The 27,721-nt window shown below is 45.3% G+C and overlaps 1 protein-coding gene and 1 long non-coding RNA gene across 13 annotated transcripts in view; one reads left to right on the top strand and one right to left on the bottom strand.

Annotated features, from left to right (window-relative positions):
• Positions 1 to 5,363: 5,363 nt before the first annotated feature.
• On the top strand, positions 5,364 to 7,160 carry LOC120996360. Its single transcript, XR_005777761.1, has 2 exons — positions 5,364 to 5,638; positions 6,577 to 7,160. It is a non-coding gene; the product is annotated as an uncharacterized LOC120996360 (long non-coding RNA).
• Positions 6,617 to 27,721, bottom strand: part of ZMYM2 (zinc finger MYM-type containing 2) — a 107,535-nt gene continuing 86,430 nt past the window's right edge. For all 12 annotated transcript variants that reach the window (XM_040426238.1, XM_040426235.1, XM_040426237.1 and 9 more), the window contains 6 exons: positions 26,498 to 26,636; positions 26,022 to 26,173; positions 12,724 to 12,838; positions 11,296 to 11,547; positions 9,297 to 9,417; positions 6,617 to 7,603 (listed from right to left, as the gene is read on the bottom strand). In XM_040426238.1, coding sequence (XP_040282172.1) covers positions 7,414 to 7,603; positions 9,297 to 9,417; positions 11,296 to 11,547; positions 12,724 to 12,838; positions 26,022 to 26,173; positions 26,498 to 26,636 — 969 coding nt within the window. In that variant the 3' untranslated portion in view covers positions 6,617 to 7,413. The remainder of the gene's footprint in view (positions 7,604 to 9,296; positions 9,418 to 11,295; positions 11,548 to 12,723; positions 12,839 to 26,021; positions 26,174 to 26,497; positions 26,637 to 27,721) is intronic.

The raw sequence follows: 27,721 nt of genomic DNA on the forward strand, positions 1-27,721 counted from the left end.
TTATGTATTTAAAAGTTTCTATCATATCCCCTCTGTCTCGTCTTTCTTCCAAGCTATACATGGTAAGGTCCTTTAACCTTTCCTGGTAAGGTTTATCCTGCAATCCATGTACTAGTTTAGTAGCTCTTCTCTGAACTCTCTCTAGAGTATCTATATCCTTCTGGAGATATGGCCTCCAGTACTGCGCACAATACTCCAAGTGAGGTCTCACCAGTGTTCTGTACAGCGGCATAAGCACTTCACTCTTTCTACTGCTTATACCTCTCCCTATACATCCAAGCATTCTGCTGGCATTTCGTGCTGCCCTATTACATTGTCTTCCCACCTTTAAGTCTTCTGAAATAATTACTCCTAAATCCCTTTCCTCAGATACGGAGGTCAGGACTGTGTCAAATATTCTATATTCTGCCCTTGGGTTTTTACGCCCCAGGTGCATTATCTTGCACTTATCCACATTAAATTTCAGTTTCCAGAGTTCTGACCATTCTTCTAGTTTTCCTAAATCCTTTTCCATTTGGCGTTTCCCTCCAGGAACATCAACCCTGTTACATATCTTTGTGTCATCAGCAAAAAGACAAACCTTACCAGCGAGGCCTTTTGCAATATCACTTATGAAGATATTAAACAAAATCGGTCCCAGTACAGATCCCTGTGGAACCCCACTGGTAACATTACCTTGTTTTGAATGTTCTCCATTGACTACAACCCTCTGTTGTCTGTCACTCAGCCACTGCCTAATCCACTCAACAATATGGGAGTCCATGCTCAATGACTGCAGTTTATTGATAAGTCTTCTATGTGGGACAGTGTCAAAAGCCTTACTAAAATCTAGATATGCGATGTCTACTGCACCTCCACCGTCTATTATTTTATTCACCCAATCAAAAAAATCTATAAGATTTGTTTGACATGATCTCCCTGAAGTAAACCCATGTTGTTTTTCATCTTGCAATCCATGGGATTTTAGATGTTCCACAATCCTATCCTTTAATAGGGTTTCCATTAATTTGCCTACTATTGATGTCAGACTCACTGGTCGATAGTTGCTCGATTCCTCCCTACTACCTTTCTTGTGAATGGGCACGACATTTGCCAATTTCCAATCTTCCGGGACGACTCCTGTTACTAATGATTGGTTAAATAAATCTGTTAACAGTTTTGCCAGCTCACCACTAAGCTCTTAATAATTTTGGGTGTATCTCATCAGGCCCCTGTGACTTATCTGTCTTCACCTTAGACAGCAAACTTAGAACATCTTTCCCGCAACGGGCGTTGCGGGGAAAAGGTGCAGGTGCGTTGCGGGAACATGCACGATTTTTCCACATGAGTGCAACACATTGTAATGCGTTTTGCACGCGCGTGAGAAAAATCGGCATGTTTGGTACCCGAACTTCTTCACAAAAGTTCGGGTTTGGGATCGGGGTTGTGTAGATTGTATTATTTTTCCTTATAACATGGTTATAAGGGAAAATAATAGCATTCTTAATACAGAATGCATAGTACAATAGCGCTGGAGGAGTTAACATTTAAAAAAATAATAATTTAACTCACCTTAATCCACTTGCTCGCGCAGCCGGCATCTCGTGTCTTTGCTGTGTACAGGAAAAGGACCTGTAGTGACGTCACTCCGGTCATCACATGGTCCATCATCAAGGTGACGTCACTCCGGTCATCACATGATCCATCACCATGATGATGGACCATGTGATGACCGGAGTGACGTCACCACAGGTCCTTTTCCTGTACACAGCAAAGACACGAGATGCCGGCTGCGCGAGCAAGTGGATTAAGGTGAGTTAAATATTTATTTATTTTTAACCCCTCCAGCGCTATTTTACTATGCATTCTGTATTCAGAATGCTATTATTTTCCCTTATAAGGCTACTTTCACACCTGCGTTCGGGTGTCCGCTCGTGAGCTCCGTTTGAAGGGGCTCACAAGCGGCCCTGAACGCAGCCGTCCGGCCCTAATGCATTCTCAGTGGAGGCGGATCCACTGAGAATGCATCCGCTTGCCAGCGGTGTCCGCCTGGCCGTGCGGAGGCGAGCGGATCCGTCCAGACTTATAATGTAAGTCAATGGGGACGGATCCGCTTGAAGATGACACTATATGGCTCAATCTTCAAACGGATCCGTCCCCCATTGACTTTCAATGTAAAGTCTGAACGGATCCGCTCAGGCTACTTTCACACTTAGAAATTTTTCTAAGTTATAATGCAGACGGATCCGTTCTGAACGGATGCAAACGTCTGCATTATAGGAGCGGATCCGTCTGATGAAACATCAGACGGATCCGCTCCGAACGCAAGTGTGAAAGTAGCCTAACCATGTTATAAGGGAAAATAATAATGATCGGGTCTCCATCCCGATAGTCTTCTAGCAACAGTGCGTGAAAATTGCACTGCATCCGCACTTGCTTGCGATTTTCACTCAGCTCCATTCTCTTCTATGGGGCCTGCGTTGCGTGATAAACGCACAATATAGAGCATGCTGCGATTTTCACGCAACGCATAAGTGATGCGTGAAAATCCCAGCTCATGTGCACAGCCCCATAGAAATGAATGGGTCCTGGTTCAGTGCAGGTGCAATGCGTTCACAATCTCGCCCGAGTACTTTTCAGACTGCCTGTGGATGTCATTTGTGTGTCTGTTTCAAAGTGACAGACTAGGTCTTACTCCTGGCTACAAAATGCAGACCACACACCCACCGAATTTGTCACGCAGTGATCACTTGCAACATTTTACGTAAACTTGATAAATGACCCCTATAGTATGTACGTCGCTTCATTGTATTTAATAAATAAAAGTGTAGCTAATAAATTTCTCTTTATATTTGAACACCCCTTGTATCGCGCACGAATGGCAGTGTGTGTATATCTCCAAAGAGGCCAGGGGTTGGCTGTACCACAAACAACATCTGGACAAGGGGATGGGAGCCACAGCACTGGAATGGCAGGTCTTAAAAAATAAAAAGGTTTACTGTTATTTTTTTCCCCTTTGTCCATGGATTGTGGTTTGTAATTCTGCTACTCCCCGTACAGCATGGTGTTATAGCAAGGATCAGCAAACTGTGGCGCTCCAGGTGTTCTGAAACTACAACTCCCAGAATTCTCCATTCACTTTTATAGGAGTTATATAAACAGCTGAGTATGTTTGCATGCTGGGAGTTGTAGTTTCACAGCAGCTGGCGTGCTGAAGGTTGTTGATCCCTGTGTTATAGGGATAGGAGAAGAGTTTCTGATCTCTGAACCCAGACGACAATATCCAGAAGTACACAAATGAGATCACTACCTTCTGTACTTGCCCCTACCAATAAAGTGTATTTTGGCGTATTAACATTTAAGCATAACTTTATTGCTTTTGCATAGTCTTAATACGTTTTGAAACCATAGAAGAAAAAGCACTAACATTTATAACAATGCAAATTGCAAGATTTAAAAAGAAAATGCAGTTAGTAATGTAATATTGCCCTCAGTACTATCAATATAGGTTCATTGGAAATTGCCTACATTATTAAACAGGCAGCACCCCTATCCATGATTATTCAAGAAAAAGTGCTATGTGACGATCAATCCTTGGGTCTGGGTGACCCCAATATAACACAAATCAAATGTTTTACAGTCCAAACTTCAAACGCAAACCTTAAAACTGTATTGAAAAAGTGCACATCTGCTGAGGGGGGAACACAATCCTAGAACTAGGAATTATTCGAAAAAATAAACTACCGTAGGATCCCTTACGATGGTTTTTGACAATTGAGTAATTTTGTGGTAAAGACGGTTGACTTTAAAGGGGGTGTCCACTTTACTAACGATGGCCTATCCTAAGGATAGGCTATCATTATCTGATCTTCTGGGGTCCGACACCCTGCTGATCAGCTTTTCTGCGGTAGATCCAGTGCAGAAACTACACAACTCCATCTGTTTAGTGGGAGCAGTGTAGCAGTTACCAGTTCCGTCCACCGCACAACAGATGGAGCTACAGCAGAACCGCTGATCAGTGGGGGTGCATGGCATTAGATCGCTGATTATCACATAAACATAATCTAAACAGAGGGGTCCTAACTAGTATAATTAGAACCCACTGTGGCTCAAATGGTCGCACAGTACTAAACCACAGCGCGGCTGGGTAGCAATAGTGAATAAAGGTATCAAGCATAACGTTTCAATAGTGAATGACAGACTCTTCAACAGTTGCACGAGAGGTATAGAGGTTTATCTCATAGTTCTGATATTGTGACGACCATTAGCAATGCAACAGCTAATATTGGTTTCTGACCAGGACTATTCAGACTTCCTGTGGTGAAGTAGATCCAGAAAGGGTATTCATATATACTCACAGTCCATTCTGTTTAGGGTACCTTCACAACGGCTGTATGAATGGCTCTGCAAAATTTGCAGAACGGATCTAGAACCATTAATTTCAATAGGGCTGGAAAAGATGCGGGGAGCACACAGTGTGCTGTTCATACCTGTACTTCCATTCCATGGCCACGCAAAAAACATAGAGGATGTCCTATTCTTATATTATAGGCATTAACTATATAGCGCCAGCCCTGTGCATTCTGCAAAATGTGGAAAGCACACGCCCGGTATTCGCGTTTTGTGGATCTGCAATTTGCGGACTGCAAAACATGGCATGGTCATGTGAATGCAGCCTTATAGTCCTGAAAGAATGATCAAAAAAGTTTGGTAACTTTGGCAATTTCTCATATTTTAATTCAATGTGGTTGGTCCAGGAGAAAAATCATGACTTTTTTTTTTTTCTTAAGAAAAAGTGGCACACTTGCCCACAGGTGGGATGTACCATTGCAGTTTAGTTCCACTCATTTAGGGCAGTGAAACTGCAATATTTCTCGGGGGGAAAAAACAGCTGTTTTCTAACTACACAGAGCCAACATTACTTGTGCCGTCAATCAATTTTAGGTTTAAAAGGTTTCAAACTGAATTATTGTACGCACCGATAAAAGGGCTGTATAGCGCCTAACTCCTCTACAAAAATGGAAAAAAAAAATTAACAGCAAAATCAGATCTGAGTATCACTAGCTGTGGTAAGGAACTCCTAATTCTAGATGAGAAAGACTTCCAAATTGCCTCAAAGCATTTAAAAAAACAAATGGCCACTTCAACCGGACTCTAGCACCTTAAACGTTTGAAAGGCACTGAAATATGTGGCTTCAACACGAGGTTTTCAGCACCACACGACCCACTGTAGTAGCAGACGATTCAAATCCACGACCTCATTTTTATTTTTCGTTAAATTCTTTTATACCAGTCAGAAGGCGGATATTGCAAGGTCGCTTCAATGCTTTAGGAATGTGCTCTACTAAAAGGGTTATGTCACAATAAAGTACTTATCTAGGGATTCTGACCAAAGGGTCCCTGAGAATAAGGGTTTTTTGAGTTCCCTCTCTGAATGGAACAGTAGTGTGCTTGCTGGTCTTCTGCTCCAGTCACTTCCAGGCGGTTGAAAGTAAATAGTGCTCTATCGGTACAATAGACTAAAATGGAGCAACGGAATAATAGGACACTACCACTTCATATAGAATGAGGGGACTCTGGAACCCTACATTCTCAGGTTTAATAGGGGTCCCCAAGGGTCAGACTTCTCACCATTTGTTATTTATCACCTATGTATACAGTACAGACCAAAAGTTTGGACACACCTTCTCATTCAAAGAGTTTTCTTTATTTTCATGACTATGAAGGCATCAAAACTATGAATTAACACATGTGGAATTATATAAACAAACAAGTGTGAAACAACTGAAAATATGTCATATTCTAGGTTCTTCAAAGTAGCCACCTTTTGCTTTGATTACTGCTTTGCACACTCTTGGCATTCTCTTGATGAGCTTCAAGAGGTAGTCCCCTGAAATGGTCTTCCAACAGTCTTGAAGGAGTTCCCAGAGCTGCTTAGCACTTGTTGGCCCTTTTGCCTTCACTCTGCGGTCCAGCTCACCCCAAACCATCTCGATTGGGTTCAGGTCCGGTGACTGTGGAGGCCAGGTCATCTGGCGCAGCATCCCATCACTCTCCTTCATGGTCAAATAGCCCTTACTTTCAAAGTTTTCCCAATTTTTCGGCTGACTGACTGACCTTCATTTCTTAAAGTAATGATGGCCACTTGTTTTTCTTTACTTAGCTGCTTTTTTCTTGCCATAATACAAATTCTAACAGTCTATTCAGTAGGACTATCAGCTGTGTATCCACCTGACTTCTCCTCAACGCCACTGATGGTCCCAACCCCATTTATAAGGCAAGAAATCCCACTTATTAAACCTGACAGGGCACACCTGTGAAGTGAAAACTATTTCAGGGGACTACCTCTTGAAGCTCATCAAGAGAATGCCAAGAGTGTGCAAAGCAGTAATCAAAGCAAAAGGTGGCTACTTTGAAGAACCTAGAATATGACATATTTTCAGTTGTTTCACACTTGTTTGTTATGTATATAATTCCACGTGTGTTAATTCATAGTTTTGATGCCTTCAGTGTGAATCTACAATTTTCATAGTCATGAAAATAAAGAAAACTCTTTGAATGAGAAGGTGTGTCCAAACTTTTGGTCTGTATTGTAAGTGATACATATTTGAGGGATAACCCCTTTAATAACAAAAAAAAAATGTATCCAACAGAACATCCTAACTTTTTCAGCTACTCAAATGCAGACAGTAATTTTATTTATGTGGCAATATAAGAATCACAAAGAAAATTCATGGTAATATTTTAATTGGGAGGGGCTAAAATAAAAAAAATAGGGAGAAATGAAACAAAATTAACCAAAAGTTCACGTTACAGTACACAAATATTGACATTTTCAAAATTGTCTAGTTTTTGGTACAGACAAGAATTTCATTCTAAGTCAGTCAATAGGATTTCTCTATTATCCCCAAACTCAAAATAAAAACAGTTCCTATGACTTTACAGTTGAAGTTAAAATTTGAGAAGGCATAATCTAAATCTTGTTAATTCTAGCTGATTTACTTAACTAGCGAATTTAAGAAACTGGGCAAAACCTTTTCTTTTTTTTTTTTCTTTTTTTTTTTACAGAAAGCTTTTCGACAGTAGAATTGTGCAATATGGAGATAAAGCAAATACACATGGCACATTCTCATTCGGATCTCATGTAAAAAGTTACAAACATCCCTAATTCAAATAAATAATAAAAAAAAAAATCTGAGTTGTATGTGTTGTGTTTTAGGCTTCCTAAAATTCACTACAAGGAAAATGGCAAAATGTCACACAAATATTTACATGGTTATACCCGGGCCGGGCACACTGCTACAAAACTCATAAAATACATGTGGAGTAAACGTGAAATGTTTTTCACTCTTCGCTCTCAGTTATTCACGCCAGCAGCTTGTCTATCTAACGTGACTTCCATTCTTGCCACCACTTTATAGCTTGCAACAAGATTTAGTCTGTGTCTTCATCCAGTTCATAACTGTTTTTGTCATAAATATCCTTTACTAGTAAAACCCGTATTAGCATGTTTTCCAAAGTGTTGCGACCCAGGGGAGTTGACGTGAACCACAGAGAGGAATCAGAAGCGAGGCTGTCAGGAGTCAAATAAAACACATCCAATCTCTGGTTGAGATTCTGTGGGCTGCAAAAAAGAGTAGAATTAAACATGTTTAAATAAAAGTATGGGAGGAACAAAAAATAAAAATAAAAAAAATCTGTAAAACATAAAACATTTGAAAACATTCCAATAGAACAAAGCGAGGACATGCAACAGAGCAAAACATAGAACTGCTAATAGGGGATTGCACACAAAATCAAAATTTCAGAGTTAATAGGGTTGTCTATGATTAGAAATATGGATCAGCTTTTTTCACCAGAAACTGCGCCACTCGTGTTCATAAGCTGTGTCTGGTATTGAACTTCATCTCCTATTTAACCTCCTAACAGTTCTGCCCAAGTGCTCTGGCAGTAGGGGGAGGGCTGCTTTAGCTGCTTCTCTATCTGGATAGGAAGCAACTAGAGATATGGGATTCCAAGCTTTGGAACAATACCAGAACCACAGGATTATCTTCAGTACATTGGAAGATATCGCTGTTAGAAATCGCGATGGCAGTGAATGCAGCTAAAAGTGAAAGTAAATGCAGATATTACCACGGTTATTCCGCACTCAATTTCTAACTGCGATATATCCTGCTCATGATTATGGTCTTGTATAAAAGCTTGCACTTCCAGCTTTCATATTTCTAGCTGCTAACAAAATCGTCTAGCCATTACTAAGGCAAGATGAAACCCAGTTCCAACCACCAGATGGCCAGGACACAGCAGAGCGGGCCAGTGTGTGCCATTTCTGTAGCTCTCATTGCAGTGTGTGGGAGATACAGAAACAGCAGCAAGCTATGACTCAAACACAACAGCTTGCTGCGCTATGCTGTTTCCATAGCTCCAATTCAATGCAACTGGAGTTACTGAAACAGCAAGCGCCACCATGCGCCGCTGTTTCCTGGCCGGCTGGTGTTCGGTACGGTGCCTCATCTTGCCTTAGTAATGGCGAGATGAGACAAACCCATTAAAATTAAATGCTTTTTCCTGTAACATAGCAAGGGTTAACAGCAGAACAAAAACTATTTGATCACTTTATTTAGCTTTTTGGGAAGCAGGAAAAAGAAAAGGCAGCAATTCTGCCATTGCTTTATGGGTTTTATTTTTCTGGCATACAAATCCTTTCCCTCTTCGTTGTACATTGTGGAAGTAGGGAGGGGGTAAAACAACAAATGGAAAACCCCCCAAAAACAAGTGGAATCCACACCAAAATCCCCAAAGAAAAAATTCTGTGTGAACATACCCTTAAGAGCTTGTTCACACGACTGTTGCCCCTCCGTGCCCATGCTGTGGACCGCAAATTGTGGTCCGCATTGCACGGGCACCGACCGTGGGCCAGCCGCATGCAGATCGTGGACCCATTTACTTGAACGGGTCCGCAATCCATCCGTTCCGCAAAAAAAATAAGGCAAGTGCTATCTTTTTGAGGCACGGAATGGTTTCGTTCCGTACCGCATCTCCGGATTTGCGGACCCATTCAAGGGAACAGGTCCGCATTCGTGATGCGGAATGCCCACGGCTGGTGCCCCGTGTATTGTGGATTCGCCGTATGCGGGCCGCAATATGGCAACGGCCGTGTGAATGAGCCCTTAGGCTAAATACCTATTTAACAGCATTTGTATCACATCAAACGCATTTTATTACTCAAGTATAGTTTGTTAAATACATATATAGTCTGTGCAGATGAGGAAAACCTTTAGGTGCCTATAAGCAGATGACTGATACTTTTACATTACCTTTGAGATAGATAGTATTCAAAAATTTTCACAGGGCAACGTGATGGGTCAGCTGTGTTTTCAATCAGTTCCATTACTGCCTCGTCATCTTCATGTTTCCTTTTCCCAGGGACAACTTTATCTACAAGAGACATGCAACATAAATGTTTGCACAAGAAGCACAACATGCAACATCCATGTAGTTTATGCCTGGACTACATAAACACATTTTGATCAGCTGTCTGAAAGAAACCAAGTTTACTGGAAGTTGTACTACTCGGTATCCTCAGTTTGTTTCAGTAAAGCAATGAAGGACCAAAAAGGATGTTTAAGTGTAACCTAAGGGTAGAATTACGCATGTAACTTGAGACAAGGGAAAAAATGGATCCTATTATATATTTCTTTCTTTTAAGTTCTTCCTTCCTTTTTCCAATCTCCGCTTTAAAAAAAAAAAAAAAGCTGCGTCAAAGACTGCATGTGTGGATTTCAGCATAAGGCTTCTTACACATGAGCAATATGGAACTAGTCTGAGTTGTCAGTGAAAAACTAACATCTTTCCCTCAGTTTGCTTTAATGTTTTTTGCAAATCTGTTTCACACTGGCATTAAGCTGTTCCAGCAGGGGTCTGTACTATAGTGTGCAGTGGAAGTCCGTTCCAAAAACCGCAGCATGCTGTGATATTTGTCTGGCTGCCTCTCGACATGTTTGCTGTGCTGAGGCCGGATCTCCGGCCGGTCCCTATTATAGTGAAAGAGCCCGGGCGGACTTCTAGCAGCACACATGTGCAAACGGTAGTACAGATCCGGCAGCTGTTCCCCTGCCAGAACAGCTTAACACCAGTGTGAAACTGGCCTAAGTTCTTAAGATTTTACTGCACAGATCCAATCAGTTTTTTGTTTTTTTTAAGGGTTCACACGTGTGGATAAAAACTGAATAACACAAAGCATCTCCTCGCCACCATCAGTAAAAAACAGACCGCACACTGATGACGTTCATGGGCTATGTTTTTTTTCACTGACCCAATGACTTGAATGGACTAGTTCCCGGTGAAAAACAGAAGACGACATAACACATTGCAATTTTTTTCCTGAACATACAGATGGTGGGTAAAAATAAAATTTATGCTTAAGTGCATATATATTCAAATGGGTCAGTGCTCAGTCCAGATGCTATCCATTCTAAAAACGGAACGCATCCCCACGAAAACTTGGTTTGAGTGAAATTAGCCTGTAATATGTGCATGAAATGAGTGCCGTATTACGCCTGGGCCTCCTACAGGACAGGAATTACTACATCATAGGGTTATATGGTAATCTAAGTTTGGTTCAGTTGAACCACAGAGGGTCTGACTATTGAAGACTTGAATAAAGAGCCGTATTAAAGCTGTGTGAAAGCGGCCTTAGGCTACTTTCACACTAGCGTTCGGGGCTCCGCTTGTGAGTTCCGTTTGAAGGCTCTCACAAGCAGCCCCGAACGGATCCGTCCAGCCCTAATGCATTCTGAGTGGATGCGGATCCGCTCAGAATGCATCAGTCTGACACCGTTTGTCCTCCGCTCAGCAGGCGGACCCCTGAACACAGCTTGCAGCGTTCGGGTGTCCGCCTGGCCATGCAGAGGCTAACTGATCCGTCCAGACTTACAATGCAAGTCAATAGGGACGGATCCGTTTGAAGTTGACACAATATGGCTCAATTTTCAAACGGATCCATCCCCCATTGACTTTCAATGTAAAGTCAAAACGGATCCGTTTGCATTATCATGAACAAAAAAAAAATGTATTTTTTTTTGTTCATGGTAATGCAAACGGATCCGTTCTGAACGGATACAATTGCTTGCATTATAGGTGCGGATCCGTCAGTGCAGATACCAGACGGATCCGCACCTAACGCAGGTGTGAAAGTAGCCTTATTTCAGTCAGCAGTAATATGTAGTTTTTTTTCCCCACAAACAAATTGCAAATTGCAAAACACGTGACTGATGGCGAGTAATTTTATTAACGCAATGAAACTAAACGGTTTACCTTCACTGTCGCTCTCAAATAATGAAGAACCCTGGTATTGAAGACAAGCCCGTTTCTCTTGCGTAAGGGGATTTCTTTTCCATTGTTTTAAGACGCTACCAAAAGAAAGTCTTAAGTGCTGATCTACTGTCCTCAAATTAAAATACTTAGTATTAAAGTAGAAGAGGGTAAAAAGCAGACACATGGCAGATTGGGTTCCAAGCTGATTTGTTAGCCACAAATAAGGCTCCTCGACGCGTGAAAATATTGAGCCTACAAGTGAGATTTAAAAAAAAATAAATAATCAAAAAATGATTATATAAATATCTATCAATATTAAATACCATCCACTTGAACCATTTCTATGGTTTCATACCTTTCTCTTAGGGCTCATGCACAAGACCATATGTATTTTGCTCAATCCATTGTAACAATGCCTCTCCTTGTCTGCAAAATGGACAATAATATGATCTGGTCTATTTTTTTTTTTTGTGGAACCGACTTAGACATACGGAATGCACTCTGAGTCATTTCCGTTTTTTGTGGATCCATTGAAGTGAATGGTACCGCATACAGGCTGCAGACCCCCCCCAAAAAAGAAACAGAACGGACACGGAAAGAAAATACATTTGCGTGCATGAGCCCTTAGTCACTAAAGCAGCCCAGGATCATGGAGTAGATTATAGAGAGGTACTGATTTGCACGGATGCGAGTTTAGCACGGACATATAAAATGTCTATGCAGTCTCTCTTGCTGTGCCTCTGAGATCCTGCCTGCAGGCACACATTACATTAAAAATTTACAACAGCTCCTTGTTGGCATATGGCCCTCCAGAGGATAATACATTTATCTTATGCACTTATATAGCGCTACTATATTCAGCAGCGCTTTACAGACATTAGAATCACACTGTCCCCAATGGGGCTCACAACCTAAGGCCCCTATCAGTATGTCTTTGGAGTGTAGGAGGAAACCGGAGAAAACCCACGCAAACACGGGGAGAACATACAAACTCCATGCGGATGTCCTCGGTCGGATTCGAACCTAGGACCCCAGTGCTACAAGGCACCAGTGCTAACCACTGAGCCACCGTGCTGCCCAGGAGGTGCCAAAATTATAAAAAAAAAAAAAAGGAGGCATGCCACACTATTTTTGGCACACCATGACAGCGAGCTTTACTATTAAAACTGGCATAAGAAAAGGAGGTCATAAAACGTTTAACCCCCAAGTGCCTGGGGGGGGGTCTTAAGTTACCCTGGCAAATAAATGTGAGCTAGCATGTCTCTTACTAGCTTCTATTCTACCTTGGCATGTGTCCAATATTGTTCCCTCTGCTGAACTATTGGAATTTTAGCATTGCATAAAGCTTGCCAGAAAAGTAGTCAGTAGGCATTTAAATCACAATATAACTCCAAAACAGCAAGACATTGTATTTGTTTAATTGCTTACCATCTGGTAGAATACTTGGCTGCCAACTTCTAAGAATATTATTGAGGGCCTGTCCAAATATCTCATAATCTTCATCATAAAATATATTTTCTTTCTTCCTGCTGGCAGACAAGAACTAAAGAAAAAAAAATAAAAAATCACAACAACCTGTAAATCTCCATTACACGCACCAGAATTTAAATCAACACAACAACTTTGCAAACTACAGCCCATTTTATTAACCCCTTCAGTACAGAGCCACTTTTCACCTTAAATCCCAGGCCGATTTTTGCAAATCTGACATGCGTCACTTTATGTGTGTACTACATGACAGTCATAAATTCAATATATTTCACCTTTATTTATAAAATCCCAAATTTACCAAAAATTAGCAATTTACAAAATTTCTATTTCTCTGCTTTTAAAACAAAGTGATACCTCAAAATATTTATTACTTAACATTCCCCATATGTCTACTTTATGTTGGCATCATTTTGTAAATTTTTTAGGACGTTAAAAAGGTTTAGAAGTTTACAAGCAATTTTTCAAACTTTCAACAAAATTTCCAAAACCATTTTGTTAAACACCAATTCAGTTATAAAGTGATTTTGAGGGGCTTACGCAAGGGGGAAAAAAACTAAACATAAATGATCCCATTTTAGAAACTACACCCCTCAAATGATTTAAAACTGATGTTACAAACTTTGTTAAACCTTGAGGTGATCCACAAGAACTAAAGGGAATCTGTCACTAGCATATTAGCAAAAAAATTTTTTTATGAATCCATGTGTAATAAAGTACCTTATTTCCATATGTCTTGTTCTTTTTATTCTGTGTCTTGTCATTTCTTCAAAAAAAACGCTTTTTATGATATTCAAATGAAGCTGTAAGGAGCCCAAAGGGGCGTTATTCTTTGTCCACGGTGCCAAGGAACGCCCCTCTGAAGTGCTGTGCCCGCCTAAATTTGAAAACGAATAACTCCTCCAAGATCGCCTAAATCGCCTCCCAGAAGCGAGGCTAAGTGCTCCCGCCCCTCCCCCCAGCGCCGCGCTCTGCGGCAAACACCCCCGATCCTCCTCTCGCCTGCATCCGAAATCCCGTGCAGGCGCAGTGCGGGCGATTTAGCTGGCTGAGGAAACAGCTGGGATCGGCGCATGCCAGGTGACGCTGTTGCCCTCAGTCGTCTTATCGCGCAGGCAATCGCCGGCACTGCGCCTGCGCGGGATTTCGGATGCAGGCGAGAGGAGGATCAGGGGGGTTTGCCGCAGAGCGCGGCGCTGGGAGGCAATTTAGGCGATCTTGGAGGAGTTATTAGTTTTCAAATTTAGGTGGGCACGGCACTTCAGAGGGGCGTTCCTGGGCACCGTGGACAAAGAATAACGCCACTCTGGGCTCCTTACAGCTTCATTTGAATATCATAAAAAGCGTTTTTTTGAAGAAATGACAAGACACAGAATACAAAGAACAAGACATATGGAAATAAGGTACTTTATTACACATGGATTCATAAAAAAAAAAATGCTAATATGCTAGTGACAGATTCCCTTTAAAGGAAAATGGAGGTGAAATTTCAAAATGTCACTTTTTTGGTAGATTTTTTATGTCAATTAATTTTTTTCTTGCAACAAAGCAAGGGTTAACAAAATAAACCTCACTATATATTACTCTGATTCTGCAGTTTACAGAAATACTGCATATGTGGTTGTAAACTGCTCTATGGGCACATGGCAGTGGTCAGAATTAGATGATCCACTAGTTGAGGAAATAGCTAAAATGACATTGAAGGGGAAGTTATCATTATGGGAGACTTTAATCTTCCTGATGTAAACTGGAAAACCAAAATAGCTAGTTCTGCTAGGAGTACAGATATTCTAAATTCCCTACTGGGATTATCTCTACAGCAAGTACCGTATTTATCGGCGTATAACACGCACTTTTTCCCCCTGAAAATAGGGGGCAAATCATGTATGCGTGTTATACGCCGATATTCATTGCGCTGTATGAGCCGGGAGAGAGGAGGGGCTGGAGTCCGTAACTAGGGGCGGGGCCCGGTGCAGTCACTGTACTCTTACACCGGGCCCCGCCGCTCACCAAAGTATTTATAAACGTGAATCCTTATCCTGTTATTAAGCTGCCCTCTCCCATGTTCCCATGTCCCCCCTGTATCCCCACAGCACTTACTTAAGCTCCCATAGCAGGCAGAGCGGACGGCAGCAGTAACGTCACTCACTGACGTTGAGCGCCTGCTCCGCCCCCTTTATGAATGAAGCAGGCGGAGCAGACGCGCGACGTCAGTGAGTGACGTTACTGCTGCCGTCCGCCCTGCCTGCTATGGAAGCGTGTGAATGAATCGTAAGTGCTGTGGGGATACAGGGGAACATGGGAGAGGGCAGCTTAATAACAGGATAAGGATTCACGTTTATAAATACTTCGGTGAGCAGAGGCCCGGTGTATTGGGGGACACTGTTATGAGGGGGATCTGTGGATGACATATAGCAGTGTCATCCACAGATCCCCCCCATAACAGTTCCATCCACAGATCCCCCCACCTCATAGCAGTACAATTTGAAATGGACACTGTTATGAGGGGGATCTGTGGATGACATATAGCAGTGTCATCCACAGATCCCCCCCATAACAGTTCCACCCACAGATCCCCCCACCTCATAGCAGTACAATTTGAAATGGACACTGTTATGAGGGGGATCTGTGGATGACATATAGCAGTGTCATCCACAGATCCCCCCCATAACAGTTCTATCCACAGATCCCCCCACCCCATAGCAGTACAATTTGAAATTTAATTTTTTTTCCTGAAATTTCCCTTAAAATGAAGGGTGCGTGTTATACGCCAGTGCGTGTTATACGCCGATAAATACGGTAGTTGAGGAGCCAACCCGGAAGGAGGCCATTTTAGATTTAGTATTCACAAATGGGAATTTGGTATCTGATATTACTGTAGGGGAAAGCTTGGGATCTAGTGATCACCAGTCAGTGTGGATTACTATAAGTACACCACACAAAAACAAAAAGTTTTAGATTTTAGAAAAACTGACTTTTCTAAAATTTGATTAGTGGTATAAGAGTCCCTATTAGATTGGAACAGTTTCATTGGAGTCCAGGAGAAATGGGACTACTTAAAAGTGGCACTATTGAAGGCAATGGAAAATTGCATTAGGCTTGTCAGTAAAAGCAAAAAAGGAAGAGACCACTGTGGTACTTCGCAGAAGTGGCCAAAATCATTAAAAACAAAAAGATAGCATTTAGTAATTATAAAAAAAAAAACGATGATGACAGGCAAATTTATAAGATTAGGCAGAGAGAGGCCAAACAAGTTATAAGAGCTTCTAAAGCACAGGCAGAAGAGAAATTAGTTCAGGTCAGTGAAAAAACAAGATTTTTGTATAACTTACCAGTAAAATCTTTCTCGCTCTTCCTTGGGGGACACAGGAAACCTTGGGGTATAGCCCAACTCCCTAGGAGGCGTGACACTAAGTGAAAACTGTTAAGCCCCTCCTCCAGCAGCTATACCCTCAGCCTGGAGAGAGAGACTACCAGTTGCGTGTACAAGTAGTGAAAAAAAAGGCAATGACCAACCATATAAAACCAAACAAGTCAACTACCTGACAGGGGCAACTAAACCGTAACGGTAAACTAGAACAATGGGTGGGTGCTGTGTCCCCCAAGAAAGAGCGAGAAAGAGATTTTACTGGTAAGTTATACAAAAATCTCGTTTTCTCGCCCAATTCCTTGGGGGACACAGGAAACCTTGGGACGTTCAAGAGCAGTCCAAGAGGGGAGGGACTACAGCCCAAGGCGAAAACCACCGGAGGTATCAAGAAACCGCCACCTGCAAGACCAGGAGGCCCAAAGCAGCATCCGCCGATGCATAGGTGTTCACCCTGTAGAACTTGGTGAAGGTGTGCAAGGAAGACCAGGTGGCCGCCGTACACAGTTGTTCAGCCGAAGCCCGATGCCTCTGAACCCAAGAAGCACCGACCGCTCTGGTAGAGTGAACGGTAACACCAAAAGGCGTCTCCTTGCCCTTGTTGAGGCTTACCGCGCTAATAGCCATCTTGATGAAGCGGGCAATAGACACCCTGGACGCCGCCAACCCCTTGTGCGGACCTTCCGGAACCACAAAGAGAGAGTCCGTGCGCCGAAAAGGGTCCGGTGACTTCCAGGTAAATCTTCAGGGCCCTAACAACATCCAGGCGGTGAAGCTCCCGTTCTCGAGGATGAGAAGGAGACGGACAAAGGGAAGGGAGGACGATGTCCTCATTGAGGCGAAAGGCGGAGACCACCTTCGGAAGGAAGGAAGGAACCGGACGGAGAACCGCCTTATCCTGGTGGAAGACCAAAAGGGGCTCCGCACAAGAAAGTGCCGCCAATTCAGACACCCGTCAAAGGGACGTGATAGCCACAAGGAACATGACCTTGCAGGACAAAAGGCGAAGAGAAACCCTCCGCAAAGGCTCGAAGGGGGTAGATTGGAGTGCCGTTAGCACAACATTAAGGTCCCAGGGTGGAATGGGAGAGCGATACGGGGGAACAGAGTGAGCGACTCCCTGGATAAAGGTTTTGACAGGCCCGAGAGGGGCCAGAGGAAGCTGGAAGAGGATGGAAAGCGCCGAGACCTGACCCTTTAATGAGCTGAGACCCAAACCCAGGTCCAGACCAGACTACAAGAAGGACAAGACCGTGGGAAGGGAAAAACGAAGGGGATGAACATCCAGAGTTTCACAAAAACCCAGGTAAGACCGCCAGGTCCGGTAATAAATCCTGGACGAGGCAGGCTTTCGTGCGCGGATCATGGTATGAAACACATCTGCTGAAAAACCCTGTAGCGTTAAAACTGCGGTCTCAATAGCCATGCCGTTAAACGCAGTGACCCTAAATGCTGGTGGAAGATCGGCCCTTGAGAGAGGAGGTCTTCTCTTAGAGGCAGCGGCCAAGGCGCGTCTCCCAGGAGCAGTATAAGGTTGGCGTACCAAGGCCGGCGAGGCCAATCCGGGGCTATGAGAACCGTAGGCACGCCCTGTGATGCGATTTTCCGGAAGACCCGTGGCAGAAGAGGGAGGGGCGGGAAAACACGTACAGGAGGGAGAATTCCGTCCACGGAAGAACGAGAGCGTCGGCGCCATACGCCCTCGGGTCCTTGGACCTGGACAGGAAGGCGGGGAGCTTGTGGTTGAACCTGGAGGCCATGAGATCCACATCCGGACAACCCCAACGGAGGAAAATGGACTCGAACACGTCGGGATGCAGAGAACACTCGCCCGGGTCGATTGTCGTCCGACTGAGAAAGTCCGCCGCCCAGTTGTCCACCCCCGGAATGTAAAAGGCCGACAGGGCCGGAACAGGAGTCCAATGGAGGATGTGAGACACCTCCCGCATAGCCGCTGCACTGCGAGTGCCCCCTTGATGATTTATATACACCACAGCCGTGGCGTTGTCCGACTGGACACGAACGGGATGACCCCGAAGTAGTGGAGTCCAATGCCGGAGCGATAGGAGAATCGCCCTCAGTTCCAGAATGTTTATCGGTGGTAACCCCCAACCAGGTCATTGGCAGAAAGGATTTTCCCAGGAGGGGGGTCCGTAACCACCAGAGGAGGGAGGTCCGAGCATGGGGAGGAAGGGCCGGTCCAGACTCTCCGGAGACTTGTCCCAGGCAGACAGAATTGCCATCTGGGAGGTGCGGGGGTGATATTGCGCGAAAGGAATCGCTTCGAAACAGGACACCATCTGTCCCAATACTCGCATGCTGGACCGGAAGGACGGACAGCGGTGGAGAAGCAGGGTCCGAAACGAACGGTGAAGGAGCTGACGCTTTTCCGGTGGGAGCCGAACCTCCGCCGCTTCTGTATCCAGTAACATCCCCAGAAAGAGGGGTTGTCTGGATGGGGTAAGCGAGGACTTGGGAAGGTTGATAATCCAACCGAACCGCTCCAAGGTTTGCAGCATGAGGTTCACGCTGGTGGACGTCTGCGAACAGGAGGGCGCCTTCATGAGCAGATCGTCCGAGTAGGGAAGTAAAAAAACACCCCTCGAGCGGAGCAAGGCCAGGACAGGAGCAAGGATCTTGGTGAACACCCGAGGAGCCGTCGCCAGGCCGAAGGGGAGGGCGACAAATTGATAATGGTCGTTCCCCACCGCAAAGCGAAGGAAACGCTGGTGACACTGAGCGATCGGGACGTGGAGGTAAGCGTCCTGGATGTCGATAGACGACAGAAACTCCCCTCTTTCCAGAGAGGCCACCACGGATCTGAGGGACTCCATCCTGAACCGCCGAAGACAGAGGAAACTGTTTAACCGCTTGAGGTCCAATATTGGTCTTACCGAACCTTCTTTTTTGGGGACCACAAAAAGGTTCGAGTAGAACACCTTGAATCGGTCCCTTAGAGGAATGGGAGTGATCACTCCTTTTTCCAGAAGGGTGCAAATGGCTTCAGAGAAGTCGGCCGCACACTGGGGGTCCCTAGGGACACGGGAGCGAAAAAAGCGAACCGGAGGAAGGAACACGAATTCGATTTTGTATCCGGAAGATACAACTTCGAGAGCCCAGGCGTCGGAGAAGTGCGCCTGCCAGATGTCCCTGAACAGGAGGAGTCGTCCCCCCACCCGGGTGGGGGCGCACCTTCAGGCTGGGGTCTGCTTGGCCGTGGGAGGGCGAGCAAGCTGGGACTTACGCCAGGAGGGTTGAGTCCGAAAAAAAGGCTTTTTACGCCTATCCTGGGAAGAGTTAGATGACGGATCGGACGCGGATCGAGGACTGCCGGCCCTGCGAGAGGACCTAAAGCGAGAGAAACCAGGACGGCCTTGAATGCCGCTCTTGGTCCTAGACTGGGGAAGATGGGTGCTCTTCCCCCCCCGTGGCTTCAGAAATGATCTCGTCCAGGCGGGACCCGAATAAGCGGGAGCCCGCGAAGGGAAGGCGAGCAAGTGACCATTTGGAAGCGGCATCCGCCGTCCAAACCTTGAAATGGCCAGAGCAGAGGAACGAGCCATGAGGGCCCCTGCATCAAGGGAGGCCTCACAAATGAATTTTCCTGCCTGAACAATGAGCTGGGCTAAAGCACGGAGGTCCTGAATGGAGACGTCCGAATCAAGTTCCTGATCCAGCTGGGAAGCCCATTCCGAGACAGCTTTCCCTGCCCAGGCGGAAGCAAAGACCAGCCTGAGGGCTGAACCGGAGGCGGCAAATATGGCCTTTGTAAGGAATTCCATGCGCCGGTCCTCAGCGGACTGAAGAGAGGAGCCGTCCCGCCACAGGAATGACCGTGCTTTTGGACAACCGGGCCACGGGAGGGTCAACCTTAGGCGGAGACGCCCAAGTGGAGATGCAATCCGCCGGGAAGGGATAACGGATATCCAACTTTTTTGGGGGGGTAAAACGGGCATCAGGACGAGACTAGGCCTAAGAAACTACCGACGAGAAGTCGGCATGGAGAGGGAATACTGTGGACGCTAGCTTGGGGCGGAAAAAGGACACACCGGCCTTGTCAGAGCTGGAGGGTCATCGCGAATTTTAAAGGTGTCACGAATGTTGGTAATGAGATGGCCCACAGCAGAGGCCAGCTTGGACGGTAAAGCAGAGTCCATATCCCAATCCAAATCCACTAATTCTCCCTCTGAGGGCATGTCCTGTGAGGAGGGGGGGCCCGACTGAGACCGCACCCTTGGAGGTGACAGGGATGCATCCGAGGATGACACGCATTCCGCCCTAGACCGCTTCTGGGGGTGCCGGGCCCTGGAGGCGTCGCTGGGAGCGAGGGACCCAGACGGATCGGCCGAAGTAGCGGACCCGGAGGGTACGGCAGAGGGTGTATCAGGCTGCGTGGCAGGCTGTGTATTTGCAAGGTGGCCCACGACATTAGTGAGGCTTTCCACGGCCTGGGACAGGGATCTTGCCCATTCAGGAGGATCCAAGAGGACAGGGGGCGGAACAGCAAGTGGCAGACCCTGTATTGGGACCTGGCAAGCAGAGCAATGTGGGTCTGATTGCCCCCGTGGGAAGGGTGCATCACAGGCGGTGAAGGCGTGATACCAGGGCGCAGAGGCCCCTGAGGGATTGGACATGTTGGCTAGAATGGTATGGCCATCCAGGCTAGGGACGGCTGGCACTAGGAAGGGGGTTAGCAGTCCTACCAGACCAAAGACCTCAGGGCTGGAAGCACAGCAGACAGCAGGGACCGGAGCAGGAGTAGGAGCACGAGCACGATCTCTCCTCAGGGAAGGAGGTGCAGCAGGGATTGCTGGTCTCCTGGAAAGACCGGAAGGTGGGGATAGAGAGGAGCAGGAAGCGAAGCCCCGCCCCCCCGCTAGCTTCGTTCGCGCGCGCAGTTTAAATACAGATAGTCTGGAAGTGACGGCCTGCGGCGCAGTAATGGCGCCGAAGTGTGCCGATTATTTTCATTCTTCCCCCCTGTATCTTATGGAAAAGGGGGCAGTATGCGGCGTAGTAATGAAAGAAGTCGCCGCAGAGAGGTACTGGCCGTACCAGCACAAGAGCGCCGCCGCGATCTCTGTGTGGCCGTCGCGCTGCCGGCCGGCAGTTAAGGGGTGCCGGTCGTCCAGTGCAGAGGGAGGGAGAAGGGGGAAAGAGCAGGGCTGGAACAGCCACTCTCACCATCCTGATGTCTTCACCCTCTGTCCGTTCCAGCAGGGTCGCTCCTTCAGCTACTGGCACCGTAGTGGCAGGACGCTGGAAGAGTGACTTGGCGTGCGGGCGATCCTTGCGCTGGCGGGATGCAGGGGAGCTAGGCTGCCCTGGTCCTCCTAGTCTTCTGTGGGGGAGGCAGCAGTGCGGATGGCCGGCACTGGTGCAGCTCGACCCCGGGAGAAACAGAGAGGTCCATTCGTCTCTGTTGTCCCCGTGAAAAGTAGAACAATAAAAAATTTTAATTTTAATTTTTAAATGAAGGAGAAAAAACAGCCCTGCAGAGCAGGGAGTGTCTTGCCTCCTTGGACACTAAGCAAAAACTGGTAGTCTCTCTCCAGGCTGAGGGTATAGCTGCTGGAGGAGGGGCTTAACAGTTTTCACTTAGTGTCACGCCTCTTAGGGAGTTGAGCTATACCCCAAGGTTTCCTGTGTCCCCCAAGGAATTGGGCGAGAAAAGGCGATAGAGCATTCTTCAGATACATAAATGAAAAAAAGGAAACTAAAACAAGGAATTACCAAATTAAAAACAAAAGGAAGGTATATGGAAGAAGATAAAGAACTAGCTGACTGCCTCAATGAATACTTTTACAAAGGAAAATGAAATCTTTTGATGCATGTGTCTTTACAGAGGAAGAGGTTCAAAGTCAGCTGTCTAAAATTAATACAAATAAGTCACAGGGGCCTGATAGGATACACCCAAAGCTATTAAAAGAGCTTAGCGGTGAACTAGCAAAACCATTAAAATATTTATTTAACCAATCACTGGTAACAGAAGTCATCACAAAAAATTGGAAATTACCAAATGTTGTGCCCATTCACAAGAAAGGTAGTAGGGAGGAATTGGGTAACTATAGGCCAGTAAGCCTGACAACAGTAGTGGGGAAATTAATGGAAACCATACTTGAGAGAATTGTGGAACATCTAAAATCCCATGGATTGAAAGATGAAAAACAGCATGGGTTTACTTCAGGGAGATCATGTCAAACTAATCTTATTGATTTTTTTTGACTGGGTGACTAAAATAATAGATGGCGGAGGTGCAGTAGACATCGCATATCTAGACTTTAGTAAGGCTTTTGATACTGTCCCACATAGAAGGCTTATCAATAAATTGCAGTCTTTGTGCTTGGACTCCCATATTGTTGAATGGATTTGGCAGTGGCTGAGGGACAGGCAACAGAGGGTTGTAGTCACTGGAGTATATTCAGACCATGGTCTTGTTACCAGTGGGGTACCTCAGGGATCTGTTCTGGGACCCATATTGTTTAATATCTTTATCAGCGGAATTGCAGAAGGCCTCGATGGTAAGGTGTGTCTTTTTGCTGATGACACAAAGATTTGTAACAGGGTTGATGTTCCTGGAGGGATACACCAAATGGAAAAGGATTTAGGAAAACTAGAGGAATGGTCAAAAATCTGGCAACTAAAATGTAATGTTGATAAGTGCAAGATAATGCACCTGGGGCGTAAAAACCCAAGAGAAGAATATAAAATCAGTGATACAGTCCTAACCTCAGTATCTGAGGAAAGGGATTTAGGGGTCATTATTTCAGAAGACTTAAAGGTAGGCAGACAATGTCATAGAGCAGCAGGAAATGCTAGCAGAATGCTTGGGTGTATAGGGAGAGGCATTACCAGTAGACAGAGGGAGGTGCTCATGCCGCTCTACAGAGCACTAGTGAGACCTCATTTGGAGTATTGTGCGCAGTACTGGAGATCATATCTCCAGAAGGATATTGATACTTTGGAGAGAGTTCAGAGAAGAGCTACTAAACTGGTACATGGATTGCAAGATAAAACTTACCAGGAAAGATTAAAGGACCTTAACATGTATAGCTTGGAAGAAAGACGAGACAGAGGGGATATGATAGAAGCTTTTAAATACATAAATGGAATCAACAAGGTAAAAGAGGAGAGAATATTTAAAAGAAGAAAAACTGCTACAAGAGGACATAGTTTTAAATTAGAGGGGCAAAGGGTTAAAAGTAATATCAGGAAGTATTACTTTACTGAGAGAGTAGTGGATGCATGGAATAGCCTTCCTGCAGAAGTGGTAGCTGCAAATACAGTGAAGGAGTTTAAGCATGCATGTGATAGGCATAAGGCCATCCTTCATATAAGATAGGGCCATGGGGGCTGTTCATAGTATTCAGATATATTGGGCAGACTAGATGGGCCAAATGGTTCTTATCTGCCGACACATTCTAGGTTTCTATATGTGGTCGTGGCAGTGGTCAGAAGGAAAGGAGCACCATATGGATTTTGGAGGCAGATTTTTATTAGATGTTTTTTAGGCACCATTTTGTATTTGAAGAGACCCTGGTGTACCCCTACAGTGGAAACCCTCAAAAAGTGACCCCATTTTGGAAACCACACCCCTTAAAGAATATAGTAAGGGGGTACTGAGCACTTTTATCCCCTAAGCGTTTTAGGGAATTTGGAAACACGTGGCTGTGAGAATGAAAAGTTTCATTTCTACTAATAAAATGTTGTTTTAGGCCTCTTTCACACTTTCTTTGTCCGGAGTGTACTCCACTTGCCGTAATTACACGCCGGATACGGAAAAACGCAAGTGTACTGAAAGCATTTGAAGACTGATCCGTCTTCAAAATGCTTTCAGTGTTACTATGGCACCCAGGACGCTTTTAAAGTCCTAGTTGCCATAGTAGTAGTGGGGAGCGGGGGAGCAGTATACTTACAGTCCGAGCGGCTCCCGGGGCGCTCCAGAATGACGTCAGAGCGCCCCATGCGCATGGATGACGTGCCATGTGATCACGTCATCCATGCGCGTGGGGCGCCCTGACGTCACTCTGGAGCGCTCGGGGAGCCGCACGGACGGTAAGTATACTGCTCCCCCGCTCCCCGCTCCACTTTACCATGGCTGCCAGGACTTTAGCGTCCCGGCAGCCATGGTAACCATTCAGAAAAAGCTAAATGTCTGATCCGGCAATGCGCCGAAAACGACGTTTAGCTTAAGGCCGGATCCGGATCAATGCCTTTCAATAGGGATTAATTCCGGATCCGGCCTTGCGGCAAGTCTTCAGGATTTTTGGCCGGAGCAAAAAGCGCAGCATGCTGCGGTATTTTCTCCGGCCAAAAAACGTTCCATTCCGGAACTGAAGACATCCTGATGCATCCTGAACGGATTTCACTGCATTAGGATAAAACTGATCAGGATTCTTCCGGCATAGAGCCCCGACGACGGAACTCTATGCCGGAAGAAAAGAACGCAGGTGTGAAAGAGCCCTTAGCTGCAAATTTTTCATTTTCACTAGGGGTAACAGGAGAAAAAGCACCCCATAATGTGTTACCCACTTTCTCCAGAATACAGCAACACCCTATATGTACTGGTAAACTTCTGGGGAAGGGGGCACAGGGCTTTTGTAGCGCAGATTTTGATGGATTGCCGTTTACAGATGCCATTGGTTTTTATTTTTTAAGTGATTGTCTTATGTGGGGGCTTTTTTGCGGGATGAGGTGACAATTTGATTGGTAACATTTTGGGGTACATAAAACCGCTTGGTATTACAATTTTTGTGAAGGTGACCAAAAATTGGCATCTTTTTTTTTTTTTTTTTTTACAGCATTTACCTGAGGGGCCATCTCATGCGATATTTTAATAGAGCAGGTTGTTACGGACGTGGTGATACCCAATATGTCTATAATTTTTATTTTTGTTGAGAGCCATAGTTTTTTTTTTTCTTGTTTGACCATCTTAGGTAGGGGCTAATTTTTTGTGGGATGAGATGACAGGCATATTTAGCCCAAAATGGTACAAATCAATCTTTTTGATCACTTGGTATTACACTTTTTGATACACAAGGTGACCAGAAAATGGCTGTTTTGGCACTGTTTATTTTTTTTACGGCATTCACCTAACGGGGTGGATCATGTGATATTTTTATAGAGCCGGTTAATACGAACACGGCGATACATATGTCTACTTTTCTCTTTTTCCCTATTTTTTTTACTTTATTTTGGGAAAAGGACACTTTTTTTCACTTGAAACTTCATTTTTTTTTTGCCGTACCCAAATATTATTTTCAGCTAAGCTCTTAACATCCTCTAGTCAAGAGAGCCAAGCACAAGGATGCAGCTGCAGGCAAGTCTGATCTCTTTGTGCACACACTTAAAGTGGTTGTGCAGCTAGTACATATTGATGACCTATCCTCAGGACAGCTCATCAATATCTGATCAGTGGGGTCAAACTCCTGGCACCCTTGACCTATAGCTGTTTTAAGAGGAAGTCGTACGAGCTCTGCTTCCTCTTCAAGATTACACTGTGCATTGTCTCGCTTGAAGTGATGGCGCAGTGTAATTACAATTGCTCATCCCACTCAAGTGAATGGAACAAGCACATGTAATTACACTGCGTTGCCAAGACTTTCGTAACGACACGCAGTGTAACCTTGAAGAGGAAGTAACACTCACCAGTGTGACCTCTGCTTCAAAAAGTTGATCAGCAGGGGTGCCAGAAGTCAGACCACCACCTATCAGATATTGATAACCTGCCCTGAGCATATGTCATCAATATGTACTCCCTACACACCCCCTTTAAGGGGGACTTATTTCACAACCTGTAATATAACACATAATATACACGCCTGATAACTTAACTATATGGTTTATATACTTGCAAGCTTACACTACTGACCTCCTGGATGCCAAGGCATAGATAATAAATGCTGTCTGGCGCATAGCTATCTCCATTTGGTCTTCGCACCTCCTTGATAAAACATGACAGCCAATAACTGAGAACACTTGCAGGGAGCAACAGAAGGTCTTCTTTTAACCTCACTGATTTATCTGAAAAGTAAAATTGAGGGAGAGGTTGGTTACATTAGAGTTAGAAACTTTAGGTCCCACTTCTACACAAAATTAGTAATGACACAGACTGAACCATATTCCAACCTCTTTGTGGTGCTGGTGATGTTTTAAAGACAAAGCTAAGGCTGTTTTCAGGCAGCCATAAGAGGAAAATGGACCCTCTATGAATCTTATGAGCCGAACTTGGATTATCATATGGGTCTATGGTGATCAACGTTGGCTACAGTAGGTCTGCAAGTGGTCCAGGTCTTGCAACTGTAATACAAGAGGCTAAAAACAAGCAGCGTTGAGGGGCATACTTACATTCTGTCAGCTCATCTGCAGCTAATCGTGCTTTTACCCACTGCTTCCAAGCATTGATGCCATAGGAATACTTCAGTGGAAACAATGACTCAGAGTTTTCATTAGAGAAGATGTCAGAAACCGCTTTCCTTTTTGCACCCTTTAATGAGAAAGGTAACTGAGTTATTGCAAATAATAATGAAAAAAGGAGACTTTTGTATTACTTACCAGTAAAGTCTCTTTCTCGCTCTTCCTTGGGGGACACAGGAAACCATGGGTATAGCTCTGCTCCCTAGGAGGCGTGACACTAAGTGAAAGCTGTAAGCCCCTCCTCCATCAGCTATACCCCTCAGCCTGGAGAAGAGACTGCCAGTTGCGTGTCCAAGTAGTGAAAGATAACCACCAACCGGAAAAAGAACCGTCAAGCCCCAACGGGGGCAACCAAGCCGGAACCACAACTGTAAACCCAAATGAAGGGCGGGTGCTGTGTCCCCCAAGGAAGAGCGAGAAAGAGACTTTACTGGTAAGTAATACAAAAGTCTCCTTTTCTCGCCCATATTCCTTGGGGGACACAGGAAACCATGGGACGTTCCAGAGCAGTCCCAGAAGGGAGGGACCAGAACAAACTAGACCAACACCGGAGGCATCAATCAACTGCCGCCTGCAACACCAGACGGCCTAAAGCAGCGTCAGCCGACGCATGAGTATGCACCCTGTAAAACTTGGTGAAGGTGTGCAAGGAGGACCAAGTGGCCGCCTTGCAAATCTGCTCCGTAGAAGCCCGATTTCTCTGAGCCCAGGAAGCCCCGACCGCTCTAGAGGAATGAGCGGTAACACCGAGGGGCGGAACCTTGCCCTTGGCGAGATAAGCCTCAGTAACAGCCATCTTGACAAAACGGGCGATAGCAACTTTGGATGCCGCCAACCCTCTGCGCGACCCCTCCGGAACCACAAAGAGCGAGTCAGTACGCCTGAAAGAGCCGGTTACCTCCAGGTAAGCCTTGAGCGCCCTGACAACGTCCAGGCGATGAAGTTCCCTCTCCCTAGGGTGGGAAGGGGAAGGACACAAAGAGGGGAGAACGATGTCCTCGTTCAGATGAAAGGCGGAGACCACCTTAGGAAGGAAGGAAGGGACCGGACGAAGAACTACCTTGTCCTGGTGGAACACTAGGAAAGGTTCCAGACAGGAGAGTGCAGCCAATTCGGACACCCTCCGGAGAGAGGTGACTGCTACAAGGAAAATAA

This window comes from Bufo bufo, chromosome 3 (assembly GCF_905171765.1).
Source record: "Bufo bufo chromosome 3, aBufBuf1.1, whole genome shotgun sequence".
NCBI classification, from domain to species: Eukaryota; Metazoa; Chordata; class Amphibia; order Anura; family Bufonidae; genus Bufo; species Bufo bufo.